Here is a 13,925-nt window from a genome sequence, read left to right as displayed (position 1 = left end):
TTTTTTTTTTTTTTTTTTTTTTTTTTTTTACAATACAAATATTTATTTTATTTCAAAATTATTATTTTTTATTATATATATTCTCGAAACGTAATTTTTAAAATATATATTTAAATTAAATTGAACAAAAATTTGAATAAACCACCTTAACCAACCTAACTAAAAAAAAAATAATAATAAAAAATAAAAATAAATTATGGTTGACTAGAGTTAACTTTATTATTTACATAGTAAGTTCAATGGGCTACATTACTTATGCTTGCAAATTCCAACACCTAAGGCTAACCCAATGGCCCTAGTTAGTTATTTTGACAAACCCAAAATTCGAGTTAAACTATCATGAAATACGGCCAAGCTAGTTCGATAAAGGTTATGCATGACCAAAACACATGGATTAAGCTCTAAGGCGGAATAAACGTCCAGCTTAGAATGATAAGAAGTCGAATCATGAATCCCAAGTTAAGAATAGGGCTTCTATTGTAGGTAAAACCAGACCCAACAAAACCCAACCGAGACTAGCAAAGAATTAAAAAGAAAAGGTCCAAAGGGGAAGCTGACTAGAGCTAGATCGAGCCATGGGTCGACCTATCTTAATTCGTTAACATTTTATTGGGCACGTAAACTCAAAGGTTGTGTTGGATAGAGCTTGGATGAATCTTTGGCTAGAGAACCAACTAGAAATTCTAATGTTAAATGAGTATATATATATATTTTGAATTTTGTATGATTTTTAGTTGGAAAATTATGTAAATTTTAGTAAAGGATATTTTCGTCACCGTGTAATTAAAGTATATTTTTTATTACTCTATTGGAGCGGTAGGTCCCTTCCACTATTTAAAATCTAGTTAAGTTGGATTGAGTCGGGTCTAAAAAATCTTGTAGACCAATCTTAAATTTATCCAATTCATAGGTCATGACGTATTACTAGTTACAAACATCAAATATTATGAATTTTCATTTTTTTTTAAATATATTTTCAGGTTGGTTAGGTACGTAAATCTACGAACTGACCCAAATTTTTTGTTTTCAAAAAATTCAATTGGAAATGAATTACAAAATGAAAATTTAACCCAATCAATTTTTATGGTTTGTGTTGGATAGTCTAAGTTGGTTGGGTTAACAGGTTATTTGAACGCTCCGGGGTTCGATCGATTCGGTTCGGTTCGGTCCGACCTAAAAAAACACACGCGACAGAGCCGAACGGTTCGGGCAGATCGGTCCAAAATGGAACCGAAGCACAAATAAAATCGCGTCAAGAAAGCGGAAAGCTACAAACGCAGGTCAGCAGCCATAAATATTATCGCGTTGGTTTGGGTTGTGGAGGATCCATTGGTCGATAGAGAGACGGGGAAGAATCGACTTCTAGCCTCTGCCCTAGGCTCCATGCTCGTCGTCCACCCACAGGTATTCCTCTACCTCAACCTCGATTCCATCATTCTTTTGAGAGTAGTAGTAGTTAGTCGCTGCTGGTTTCGACGAATTCTTGAAGATTAAGACAGATCTCCGCCTGATGCGGCTTCTTTTCTTGTTCGTGGCTAAAACGATTGAATCTTTACGCTCATCTTGGAATCATAGAAAAACTCCCTATAGATTTTAGTCGCTTGAGCAGCTCACATTAGGGCGTTTGATGCCTGTGTTTTGCGGGATGGACTTCAGGTAGTGTCTGTGGCATTCTGTACTGAGAAGGTGCTTTTGGGATGGCACGAGAATCCGCGGGAATGCTTCCCTAATTAACATCAGGTGGCGGATTGGTGGATAATCCTAATAAACCTGTTCGTCCCCCTCTGCCCCAAATGCTCTCCCATTGCATAGATTATACGCGCTTCAAACTGTGTTGAGAAGCCTTACCATCGTCTTTTGGTGAAGTTGAACTTGGTCAAGTTGTTTTTAAGTTGCTATCTTTGATTTCAAATATCTTTACCATACATACGAATCCAATATAGAAAATACATTTTGGATTCTGAGGTCTGTTCTGGAGATAAGTAATGGACTAGGGGGTGAACACCCTTACTTGAATAGGATCTGTTCTATAAGTTTTCAGCTATGTTCTTTGAGTTCTAAATATAAATTCTGGGAGTGAGGATGGCGTTTGAGGGTATATTGGCTTTCCAACCCCTATCATGTCGCATGCTTTCTACTTGTTCTGGGAAGCGTAAAAGCTGCTTTGTATTTTAAGCCTTCATGCGAGAAATTACTCCCTTGTATTCATCTTACTTCCTATCTTGGCTTCTTCATTGTATGAACTTCATCCACATGTTTTGTATCACAAGTTTGTTTTCCTTTATCTAATGATGCATTATTTCTATTTTATTTCCATTGCAGGCTTTTTCATTTTTAGTCAAATTCAGGTTTCTACCCTGTATATTCTTTGGACATGGTTTCCTCCACAGGACTTCTCCATGAGTATGATAATTCCTTATTTTCACGAGAAAGGCTTAAAGTGACAGAGATTCAACATCTAGATCCTGATACATTAAGCTGTGAGTGTAAATATGATTGTTTCCCCGTATCTTCACAGCTTAGCAGAGATGGACGCTCATTCTGCAGGTAATCTATAAATTTTATCTCATCCCTTTCTCTTCAACATTTATGTAGACACACGTTTATGTTTATGTATAGCTCAAGGCATGTGAAGGCACGATAAATTTTTGTGGAGTCTTGAACATACCTGCAAGTGCAAGGTTAGGTCCCTATCACGGATTTTCATATATGGTGTAGCTTTCTTTGGGTAAACAGATTTTTTACAGGATTGGGTTGGATGATCTTCAGGACACGATCTATTTGGGTTGGAAATTTAATTTCCAACCTTGCTCTATTTCTACTTCATCTTCTTTCCCCTTTGTTGTTGTGGGGTTGGGATAAGGAGTCTGTAATTTCAATAAACGAAAAATATAGAAGGGGCATGGGAAAGTAATCTGAATCATCAATAAGCCTGGGTAAGAAAATAAGGATCATATTCTCCTTCCCCAGATCTTACTGAGTGTACTTCATCTTTTGATGAAAGATTGGTTTCTCAACAAAAAAAAAGTAGTAAACTTTGAAGGTCCACCAAGTGTCGTTGAAGAGACTTCCAGTCAAAGTATCCTATGTGAAGAAGTATCATGATATCAGGTTCTAGTCTCCCAAAGCAGTGCAACCATAAATGGAGTCTGTCTTCTTCTATTCTCCTCCTAAAATCTTTATTTTCTTGATTTGGTCTACCACTTTTCTCCCTCAAGGTTATCAAGTTGACTATAAATTGGGTGGGTAAGTAAGCTGTGTCCGTGAAGGCAGAAGGTACATTGTGCTTTTGGGAGTAGATGTTTGTGAGGGGAGGGGAGGGGAGGGGGATATAGTATGGTCTGGAATTTCAACTTTCATGGAAATTTAAAAGGAGATTGAGGAATAGAAAACATGGAAGGATGGTAAAGATGGAAAATTAACCTTAGTTCTTTCACCTACAACTTCCTTTTAAAAAAAATTATTTTTAGATCAGATCTTTTCAAAGACATTCCGCCACTTATTCCTTTCTTGACAAGTTAATCAATGCCCTTTGGAACCCTTTTTACATAAGCCCTTCTCAAAAACTTTTCTTGTGGACTTACTTGAGGTAGAAGTACAAGTGGTGAAAATACAAGGAAGGAATCTTCACGCTCCTCTGCACAAAGTAGATGAAGATTGCTAGGCATTTATTTCTTTAATGCTCATTTTGAGATTTTTTTGGGGCTTTTCAAAATTTTCTCATTCGGCTGGACTTTGCTATTGGTAAAAAACAGCTCGATGTCTCTACTTTCTGGATCTACCTTTGAAAGGAAAGATGAAGTCTTTTTATTTGTTTATTTTTATTTAACCCTGTAAGAGTTTCTGTGTGTGAGTGGTTTGGCTGGAGAAAAATAATGTGGAACTTTCTAAGACAAATACAAGAAGCCCTCGTATCTTTGGGAATATATATATGCTGTAGCGACTTTTTTGGAGCCTATGTTGAACATTTTTTTTGGACGAATCTGCCTACCTATAGTAACTCTAGCTGGAGCTATACAATGAAGTTTGAGGCAGGACATCTGCTATATGTTGAGCAATATTGAACTGTTAGGATGAGAAGTTCTAGGAGGGAATTGCGGGTTTCAATCGGAGATGGTGTTCATTACTATGATTATTAATGCAGCATAGCATTTAAGCTCCAAGGTTTACAAAATGAAACTATATTCCCTTAACAAAGTATCCGTATTTTTGTAGTGCCTAGCTACGAGGGATTATTCTTCTCTATTTGTGCAGGTGGCTTAGTGATTTTGAAACCAACAAAGTATTAAAAGAAATTCTTCTGAACTAATAACTTCATAAACAAACCAATTTCCAACTAAAACTAGTTAAACTAATTTCATAAAAATGACTGGGGGCGGCAGTTGAAATGGTTAGAGTTTGAATGGAGATGGTGACTTGTACTGAATTTGTCCAGTAACAATGCCCTCGTAAAACTTTGAAATCATCACTGTTCTGTCTCTTTAATCAATATACCAACAATATTTTGAATCATAAACATGTTTCCAAGTAAACTTTGCATGTGAGGGTATGCCCAATGGTGTAGTAATAAGATAGATGGCTCCATAAACTATTTGGAGATGACTGTTAGAAAACAATGGTATTATAACCACAGACAATTAATGGAATAACCAACATAGAGAATAAACTTTTGCACTCTTCAATGTGGCACAGTGCTGGGGTGGTTCCCTGTTGTCTCTAGCTCCCAGAGTAAGGTGCTTTGGCTTTGACAGATCTGCATGTTAGGCATGCTATCTCAACAATCAGCACGTGTGACAATATTATGCTTTGTATCTTCTTGTAGAATATTTTTCAATCCTCATTTCTTACACATTTCCAACATTTTCTCATTTTCTCACTCCTTTGTTTTAACAAAAACTCAGGTGCAGGGATATTGCTTGCATATCTTCATGTTGCATTGATATTGATGAAAAAAATGGTTCATATTCATCAGTAGATATGAGCTGTCAGTTAAACGGCACTAGCCCTGATCTTCCAGAATGTTGCAGTTCAGATGGCTCCTCATTCCAAGATAAGGGTTTCTCTGGGTATTCTTTGGCTACTTGTGTAAGTGGTTGGATGTATGTAAATGAACAAGGACAAATGTGTGGCCCTTATATTCAAGAACAACTTCATGAAGGTTTATCTACTGGTTTCTTGCCAGATGAGCTTCTTGTATATCCTGTTTTAAATGGAGCTTTGACCAATCCTGTGCCACTCAAGTACTTTAAGCAGTTTCCTGATCATGTTGCAACTGGTTTTGCTTATTTGAGTGTGGACAACTCCAACATGGGTACTAATGGGGCTCATTCTGTTCCTTGTAAAAATGATTTGGCTATGCATAGGCAAGAGGGCTTGGTGGAGTATGCGAATCCACAGACTCTGTGTCATGAGTTACAATCTGGCCCTCCAAGTCTTGGATATGAAAATGGTGGCTGTAAACAGGCTTCAAATTCTGAAGTTTTTTGCTTTAGTACTTCAAATCTTTCATCGGTAGGCTATCCTTGCATGTTGACTACAAAAAGTTATATACCTTTGCTTTCAGAAGTACTAAAAAACTATTGTACCTCTTCTCTCAACTTTTTAATTTTTTCCAGTCAGTTGAAAGATCATGTTGGTTGATTGAGGATCATACAGGGAGGAAACATGGGCCCTATTCGCTTCTACAATTATATTCTTGGCATCAGCATGGATACTTGAAGGACTCAGTTATGGTAAGCTGGAGATCGAAATGGTGCCCCTTGTGCTTAGCGACTTTGCATAAATCTTTGAAATGTTTGTCGTAGATTTTGATGCCATCATCCATCCACTTTTGAAAGGGATCTCTTCTCATATTTTGGCTACAGTGCAAATCTTTTTACATCTCTGATTAGAGTCTATAGTCTAATTATATTAAAAAATTCAGAAAGGAAAAAAATAGTACAATGCTAAAAATCCATGCACATCTCCAATTTCCTTTGGGCGTTGGTAGCCTATATATCTAATGAATTGTGTAAGGTGATGTACAATGCTAGACTTCAGTTTGATACCCATTTTCGATAATTTCATTGGATTTGCTGATCATGTTTTTTAACCAACCCCCCTCCCCCAAGATACAATAAAAATGAAAACCTAACATATTAGAACTAATTATAGAATTGGTATAATTGTAGAAAGCTTTGTTTGGGGAACATTATAACTGACATTGGAACCAAGCCAAATCTGTCATATCTTCCCAATGTTTTACTTTTAGTATTACAAATCCTATTGTTTCTCTTTAGTCGTGGACTCCACGCCAACAGTTTGATTGCAAAAAAAATTCCATTGATAAATGGAGTGAAGCACTAATCAAGTTAAATGATTTCAAGACTTTTTGTGAGAGAAAAGAAAGAGAACCTCCAACAGCTTCTACACCATTTAATGAAAGGTTTAAAAAACACAATTCCAGTAAAACCAACAACCTGGCAAAAAGGGCTCCCAACTAAAGTTAATTACATCTATAGAGTAATTAGGAAAATGACCTGTAAGAGATCCAAAGAGGTTATTATTTTAATTTTTCCCCCTTATGTGAAATGCAACTTATTGAACCGATCTATAACTTTTTCCTTTTTGTACTCTTTGGTTCCTTCCAATCTAAATACTCCAAGGATTACCCTTTACTACATTATCCTTCACTACAAGTTCTTTTGTAACTACATCCTCTTGATGATTATTAGTGATTGGAAGGCTCTTTTAGTGTAGTTCTCTATTTTTGGGGTTGACCTCTACCCCCAGCCCTTAGACTATTCTTGTTCTCTTTTGGAATATTTTCCTTTTGTTCCCTATCAAAAAATACAGTATCCATAATACACTTCGACTGGATTTAACATTAGTATAATCATTTTTGCCTTCCTCTGAAGTTATGGCTACAAAGGAACTGTACAATGTTATATCTTTTGACAGACAAAACACTCATGAAACTTGCATTTGTTGATAATAACCAGCGTTTTCTGTTGTTCCAAAGCTTAGGATTTTCTGATGTCGGAAAAAAAGTGACAGCGTTTATCTGTTTCTATGCTCATGAGATAGTTCTAAGTGTTTAATTGTTTGTATGAATTCCGTATTTGAGCTAAGTAACTTGGTCAAGAGAGCTAACTAAACTGTGTTTTGCTTCTGTCTGCAAAATTGGTTTTCAAGAACTAAAATTGTGTGGCTTGTGAAAACAGTATCCAGCAGCCTGTGCTTTTAGAGGGAAAACCAACTTATTATTCTAAAAAAGAAGCCATTGCAAATAAACTATAAGAAAATAAGATACATATTTTAAATGTAGCTACTTAAACATGTTTGAATATAACCAGTTGTTTGAATGCATATTTAAATATAACGAGTTGTTCGGTTATTTGATCAATCTTGTTGTCTGCCTTTGTTTGAAGTGTATTACTGAGTGTGATCAATTGTCCAGCATTTGGTTAATCTTGTTCTTATTGTAGATCATTGATCTTTTATGATGTAGATATACCATATTGAAAGCAAATTTAGACCCTTCACATTATTTTCTGCGGTGAATGCATGGAAAGCTGAGATACCTCCCCCTCACTTCTCATCTGATCTCAAAGCCAATGAGAGTAGCCCTTTATTGAAATTTATATCTGAAACTTCTGAAGAAGTTTCATCCCAACTGCATTCTGGAATAATGAAAGCAGCTCGCAAAGTGGTGTTTGATGAGATTGTTGGCAACATCATTGCAGATTATATCACCATGAAGAAATCTGAAAGACAAATAAAGGTTGAACAAAACAACCAAACTATGAAGGCTTGCTCTCTGGACAGCAGAATGGTAATGAATAGTAATTAAAAAAAAAAAAAAAACTAAAAAAAAAAAAAACAAAGAGAAGTATATTTTTGTATTCCTATTTTTCTTTATAGGTAATTATCTTTTATTTTGGCAGTCAGAAGTTACTAGAGGAGGGGATCTTCCTGCTGATTCTATGCCAGAAGCACAAGGCTTCTTTAGTGTTCCTGAGAAAGTTTCTACTGATGCTGTTCCTGTTCAGTCTCTTAAAATGACCGGCGGTGTTGATAATTTTAGAGAGGTGCATGCAGTTATTTGCCGAATGCTTTTTGATTACTCCTTACAGGTAGTTTGGAATGCTGTTTCTTATGATATGGTGGCAGAGTATTCATCTGCATGGCGTAGCAAAAGACTTTGGTCTTATCGTCCTCACTATAATTTAGCTTCTAGTGGGCATAGTGATCGTGCCAAGAAGATTGAAAAAATACCTGCTGAAGCTGTAAGTCTCCACACGTTGCATACTTTTCTGCTATTCTGGTTGCATATGATGAATATATTTGACACCAGGGAGTTCCTGGGATGAAGTCTAGTCCTGGTGGATATGAGTTATATTGTTATGACCAATACCCATACAGTTTCTAAATAACTGTCATTTCTTGGGAACGTACAACCATCATGGAAACTACTTTTTTTGTTCTTATCATTTTCTTGTTGTAGAACCTTTATCCGATCAATTCTGATTGGCTAGTTTTTTTCTGAAATCTCCTTACTATACAGAGGACCATTTCTTTTTGGACATAGAAATGGAATATTTCTTATCCACTATAGATTATCAAAAGGCATCCTAAATATAATTTGGAAATTTTTTGGCTGATAAATGAGGCTCTCATGGTCCTCCTTGGTTGATGGTTTTGGTGCACTAATTTTTATTTCAAGTCCCGTGGTATTCTGTTAAAGTTTAATGTAATTAGCCTTGAATCAAGCTTCAAGGAGTTCGTAAAAACATTGAAGTTCATTTCCTGAATAGTTTTTTCTGAAGCCAATACTACTATGATGAGTGGCCATGTTATGTAGTGAGAGAGTATGTTTTATAAAGAAAGAAATTTTATTCTACAAATAGATATATATTATTATAACGTATTATTTATTTTGAAGACTTTATCTTGGAAATCTTCTTTTCAGGGTGTCAATTGCCTATCAGTCTCGGAGTTTAAGAGAGCACCAACAGAAATCTGTGTGCACTCACCTGCAATATCTCTGTCAATTCCTTCTAGGCCAACATCTCATTCTGGTTGTGATAGGCCAAAGGAAAACTTGAAATGGATGGTGGAATGCCTCGAAAAGGAGCTTCATGCTTCTGCAAAGGTATCTTTGTTTGACTATGTTCGGGATATTCTTGTGGAAGAAGTGATGAGCTCATGTAACTCCTCAACAGATGTCAAATTAAATAAGGTACATTTGACGCTTTAACCCAAACACATAATAAGACATGTTTTAGTTTGGCTCTTTTTGGTGGGGGCATTTTTTTTTTGTACGTGGTAATTTTTAACTTCTCAATGAAAGGTTTGGTTTTCTCGTTAAAAAAAAAAAACCTAACACAATTTGGGGGATTTTGTTTGTTCATCTTTCACTTCAGAATTTTTTTGATTTGAAGTTTTTTTTTTTGTAATTTCTCTCTAGATAATATTCATGCCTATAGGGGTGGGGTCTTATTTTACTCCTAAGACCTTCGTTAGAGGAGATACCCTACCTTTCCTTGATTTTAGAACTCTATGTCAATGAAATTAAAGAGAATTCTTATGAGTAGAGATGAAAATGACCATCTTTTAATCTTTTCCATCTTGTATATCTAAATAGATTTCTCTTATTATTTCAGGCTGCTCTTGATATGCCTGTTCAATGCTCTAGTATTAACAATAACTCGGACTCCTTTGGTGAACTGCATTATGATTCAAATGATAAACGTGGAGATAGAAATTCATGTGAACTTAAACTATCTCTGTTGGAAGAGGACAATCCGTCCAAAGATGCAGCTCTAAATTCTGCTGCTAATTCATTAAATATAGTGTTCAAAGAAATCTGTACAAATGAAGGTTGTGCTTTTAGTGAAGATTTCAATGAATTACCAGCTCCTGGTCTCGAGGAAAATTCTACCTTTCTCATTCCATCTCTTGCTTGTAAATTTCGTCCTTCAAGCTCAAATAAGTGTTCTCCTAAGATTGAGGGGTACATTATGCTTGCAATATGCAGACAGAAACTGCACGATGTTGTTCTTAAGGAATGGACATCATCATACAAAGATGATCTTCTTCGCCAGTTTATTACATCATGGATTGCATCGAAGAAACATTGCAATCCTAATGGAATTGTGGTATGGTTTGACTTGATTTTTGTTCTTGCATCAATATCTCTCAAAAGAGAGCTGCGTCTACATTTGCATGTCTAGTTAGTTTCTTTGGGTGTTCTGCTGACATTTTTGAAATTCCTCTTATTTACATTAGGAAGGAGCGTGTGAAGCTTCTCAAGTACCAGACAAATTAAGGGAAGGATCAAAACGCTTCTTGGAATCTTCTCTTGCAGCTGGTAATTATACTTATTACCGGAAGAAATCATCAAAGAAGAAGTTAGGATCTTCAGATTATGCTACTGAGGGTAGCTCTGTTGTACGAAATCAGCCTTCTGAAAATTCTAAGAAAGAAAAAGTTTCTGCTGATTTGTGTGAGACTACAGACACTGAGATTGCTTCTTTGTCACTGAAAAACATTGCAAAAAGTAAAAGGCAGAAGGACTTGTCTCGCAATACCACCTGCAAACGGACTTCTGCAGAAGTTACGTTATCCAGTAGCCATTCTTCTGGGAAAACCATATGTGGCACCAAAAAATTAAAAATTTCACCTATAGTTAAAGGTATACCATTTCTGTTAAGATTTTACCTTGCAAATGTTTTTGATGATTCCACTTGCATGATTGCTCACTTGTCCTCTACTTAGATGATAATGTCAACAAGGATTCCATGAAACATGGGAAAGGGAGAATGATAGGTTCGCCTTTGGTGCACAAAAATGTTGATAAGGTTATGAATAAATGTGATCATGGAGTTAGTGCCCGGGAAAGGCTTTGTAAGGGTCTCTCTTAACACTTTGTTTTTATTGATATTATTTTTCTACTTTCATATTTGTTTCTTAGTATCTGTTTCATTGTTATTATCTTCTTTGATTCTTTTTTTTTTTTCTCTCAAGTTCTTTTACTTGTTTGTTTTGTTTGCAGCTGTGAATGTGTCAAAGTTGAAGAGGAAACAGAAGGTTGACGAGTTATCATTTTCTCGTAATAAGGTCTCGGCAATAGCAGGTGATGTTAGCAAGCAAGCAGCAAGTAAGAAGGTTGTAGCTCAAAAGGAAAAGTCTGATAAATCTAGGAAGTTAAACCTCTGTATTAGATCTAATGGTTGTGCTCGTTCATCAATTAATGGATGGGAATGGCGTAGATGGACACTAAAAGCAAGTCCTGCTGAGAGAGCTCGTAATAGGGGTATTCAATATTTCAATTCTGAGCTATTAGGACCTGATGTCACTACATCTCATTTGTTAAATGGCAAAGGCCTTTCTGCACGAACAAATAGGGTGAAGGTGCGGAATCTTCTTGCTGCTGCAGATGGTGCCGATCTTTTAAAAGCATCTCAATTAAAGGTATCAAAGAGTTTGTTTGCCATGGAGTACTTCATTCCCCCTTTAAATATTATAACATATTCAAACTTGAAGCATGGGTCTAGCTTATTGATACGTTCTCATAAATTTAGGCAAGAAAAAAACGTCTACGCTTTCAACGTAGTAAGATTCATGACTGGGGTCTAGTTGCCCTAGAGCCAATTGAAGCAGAGGATTTTGTAATTGAATACGTTGGGGAACTAATTCGTCCTCGGGTAAATATCTCTTCTTCTTAATCAGTTATTCTGAGAATTTTTTTATTTCTTGATTTGGAAGTGGCTTTATGCTTTGTCATTATGATGAAGTCAATGAATTGATTTGACAGATATCGGATATAAGGGAACGCCAGTATGAGAAGATGGGAATTGGAAGCAGTTATCTTTTTAGACTTGATGATGGTTATGTGGTCAGTATATAACAAATTTGCAACCTTTCCCCCACCTTTCTCCTAATTTATTTATGCAGTAAAATCTATAATTACCAAAAAAAAAAAAAAAAAAAAATTTTTGCATCCTGTTTCTATGCTTTTCTAGCACTATTCTACTTTTGGAATCAGTGTAGATAGTTGTTGACATCCTTACTTGAACAGGATCTATACTGTGACATTGAGTTTTGTAAGTGTAGATGTTTGATGATTTCTCTTTCAATGTGATATTCTTTTTGTTCTATGTAATCTGGCCCCTGCCCTTCTGCTTTCCTGCAAATCTTGAATGGTGATTTTTCTTTCAATAAATTTTGTTAGGTTGATGCTACAAAGCGTGGGGGTGTTGCACGATTTATAAACCATTCTTGTGATGTAAGTTTGGAACTAATGTGATTTTCCTTTATCAAGAATGCTGTTTTCCTACCTCATGTAGATCTTGTTTGCAGCCTAATTGCTACACCAAAGTTATTACTGTTGAAGGCCAGAAGAAAATTTTCATCTATGCAAAACGACATATATCTGCTGGTGAAGAAATTACGTACAATTACAAATTTCCTTTGGAGGAGAAGAAAATTCCTTGTAATTGCCGTTCAAGGAGGTGGTTTAACAATATGTTTTTTTTTTTTTTTAAATTAATGTACTGCTATCTGTGTAAATTTGTTGCTTCCAGATAAAATGGCCCGTGAATTTTCCTATTATCACCTATGCAGAAGTTGTCTTTCCTCGAGTTTTGACAACCATTTTAGAAGCTTCTATTCTGGGCTTGAATGAATCCTTTTAAGTTTCTCATATCTATAATAATTCTATTATATCATGTTTTCTTCCCTTTCTTTTCAGGTGTCGAGGATCACTAAACTAGGAAATTTTGTTGCACTTTCCAGGTATACATCATGGTTATGGTTTATATGGGTGTTTTTACTTTATGTCACATGACTCTTTCACTTGCACTCCACTATTTGTCTACTCTTGTCTAATGATCTCTCCCTCTCATATTGAAGAAATGTGTGATATATGTTTTTAGGGTCTTGTTTTTACTCTTTTTTTATGTTCTTATTTAAGATGTCTCCATTATAAAGATGCTACATGTTTTGGTTATAATCCTGATGCTTTCTTACTGCTACCATGAAATATTATAAAGTGGATGTGGCATTATCACCTCCAAGATTTGAGGTCTTACATTTTGCAATTAATTATTGTCCATCAAGATGGCAGGAATGCCTGTTGAATTTCCTTTGTATTAAGTAGGAAAAAGGAGTAATACATGCTAGATTGCTGAACTGAATTGTTACCTCATTACTGGCAAACAAGGATGTTGAATTCTTGTTTTTGGTTTTTTGTCCTAAGGAATTTTGTTCCTAGGGTTTTTGAATGACCTGGCCACATAATGGCATATTTCTGATGACGTTTCTGAGTGCAAGATAAATTTCTCAATTGCTTGAGGGTGAGAATTGACATGGTGACATTAACTTAGGGAAGTGAGATGTGCACAAGTAAATTATTAAAACTATATGTAGGAGTAATTTGAAAAAAAGAATCGCATGGTCATTTAACATGGAAATATTGAACATGAATATTTATCCATGAAAAGAAATGAGGTGTACACAAATAAATTTTTAAAACTATATATTGGAGTGATTTGAAAAGAAGAATAGCATGGTCATTTAACGTAGAAATATTAAACACATATTTATACATGAAAATATGTTCTCATGAAAAAAACTTTTTTTTTTTTTTTTTTTTTTTTAATGTTCAATATCTCTGTCCAGTAGTTGTAACTCCCAACCAACATCAAGATATTTTCTTCCCTCCACTAATCTTTTGTCTATGAAATTTGTGTCGGAGGCTTTTTTCCTTATTTTCTCGGGAGATTCTATTTCATTTAACTTTAATTTCTGGTGCGCCTCTTGTATCTGGCCTCTGATTTGTTGTTACTCTATTTTCTGACAAGTGTTTGTTGTTGGCTATCTAACAGAGATATGCATTTCTCTCTTTCATGCGGCTGTTTTTTTTTTTTTTTTTTTTTTTTTTT

At 35.4% G+C, this 13,925-nt stretch overlaps 1 protein-coding gene across 7 annotated transcripts in view; it reads left to right on the top strand.

Moving 5' to 3' along the window:
• Nucleotides 1-1,288: 1,288 nt before the first annotated feature.
• Nucleotides 1,289-13,925, top strand: part of LOC111493924 (histone-lysine N-methyltransferase ATXR7) — a 17,487-nt gene continuing 4,850 nt past the window's right edge. For 3 of the 7 annotated variants that reach the window (XM_023143843.1, XM_023143842.1, XM_023143841.1), the window contains exons 1-16: nt 1,289-1,404; nt 2,323-2,547; nt 4,902-5,511; nt 5,616-5,732; nt 7,490-7,813; nt 7,926-8,267; nt 8,951-9,220; nt 9,645-10,139; nt 10,270-10,675; nt 10,759-10,887; nt 11,036-11,454; nt 11,565-11,687; nt 11,798-11,878; nt 12,215-12,268; nt 12,343-12,494; nt 12,734-12,777. In XM_023143843.1, the coding sequence (XP_022999611.1) occupies nt 2,375-2,547; nt 4,902-5,511; nt 5,616-5,732; nt 7,490-7,813; nt 7,926-8,267; nt 8,951-9,220; nt 9,645-10,139; nt 10,270-10,675; nt 10,759-10,887; nt 11,036-11,454; nt 11,565-11,687; nt 11,798-11,878; nt 12,215-12,268; nt 12,343-12,494; nt 12,734-12,755 (3,717 nt within the window). In that variant the 5' untranslated portion in view covers nt 1,289-1,404; nt 2,323-2,374 and the 3' untranslated portion in view covers nt 12,756-12,777. Of the gene's footprint in view, nt 1,405-2,322; nt 2,548-2,619; nt 2,682-4,901; nt 5,512-5,615; nt 5,733-7,489; nt 7,814-7,925; nt 8,268-8,950; nt 9,221-9,644; nt 10,140-10,269; nt 10,676-10,758; nt 10,888-11,035; nt 11,455-11,564; nt 11,688-11,777; nt 11,879-12,214; nt 12,269-12,342; nt 12,495-12,733; nt 12,778-13,925 lie in introns of those variants that run through there. The other 4 variants (XM_023143846.1, XM_023143845.1, XM_023143844.1 and 1 more) reach the window with 4 other exon arrangements.

This window comes from Cucurbita maxima, unplaced genomic scaffold (assembly GCF_002738345.1).
Source record: "Cucurbita maxima cultivar Rimu unplaced genomic scaffold, Cmax_1.0 Cma_Scf00019, whole genome shotgun sequence".
Classification (NCBI taxonomy): domain Eukaryota; kingdom Viridiplantae; phylum Streptophyta; class Magnoliopsida; order Cucurbitales; family Cucurbitaceae; genus Cucurbita; species Cucurbita maxima.
This window is presented reverse-complemented; position numbering and strand designations above follow the sequence as displayed.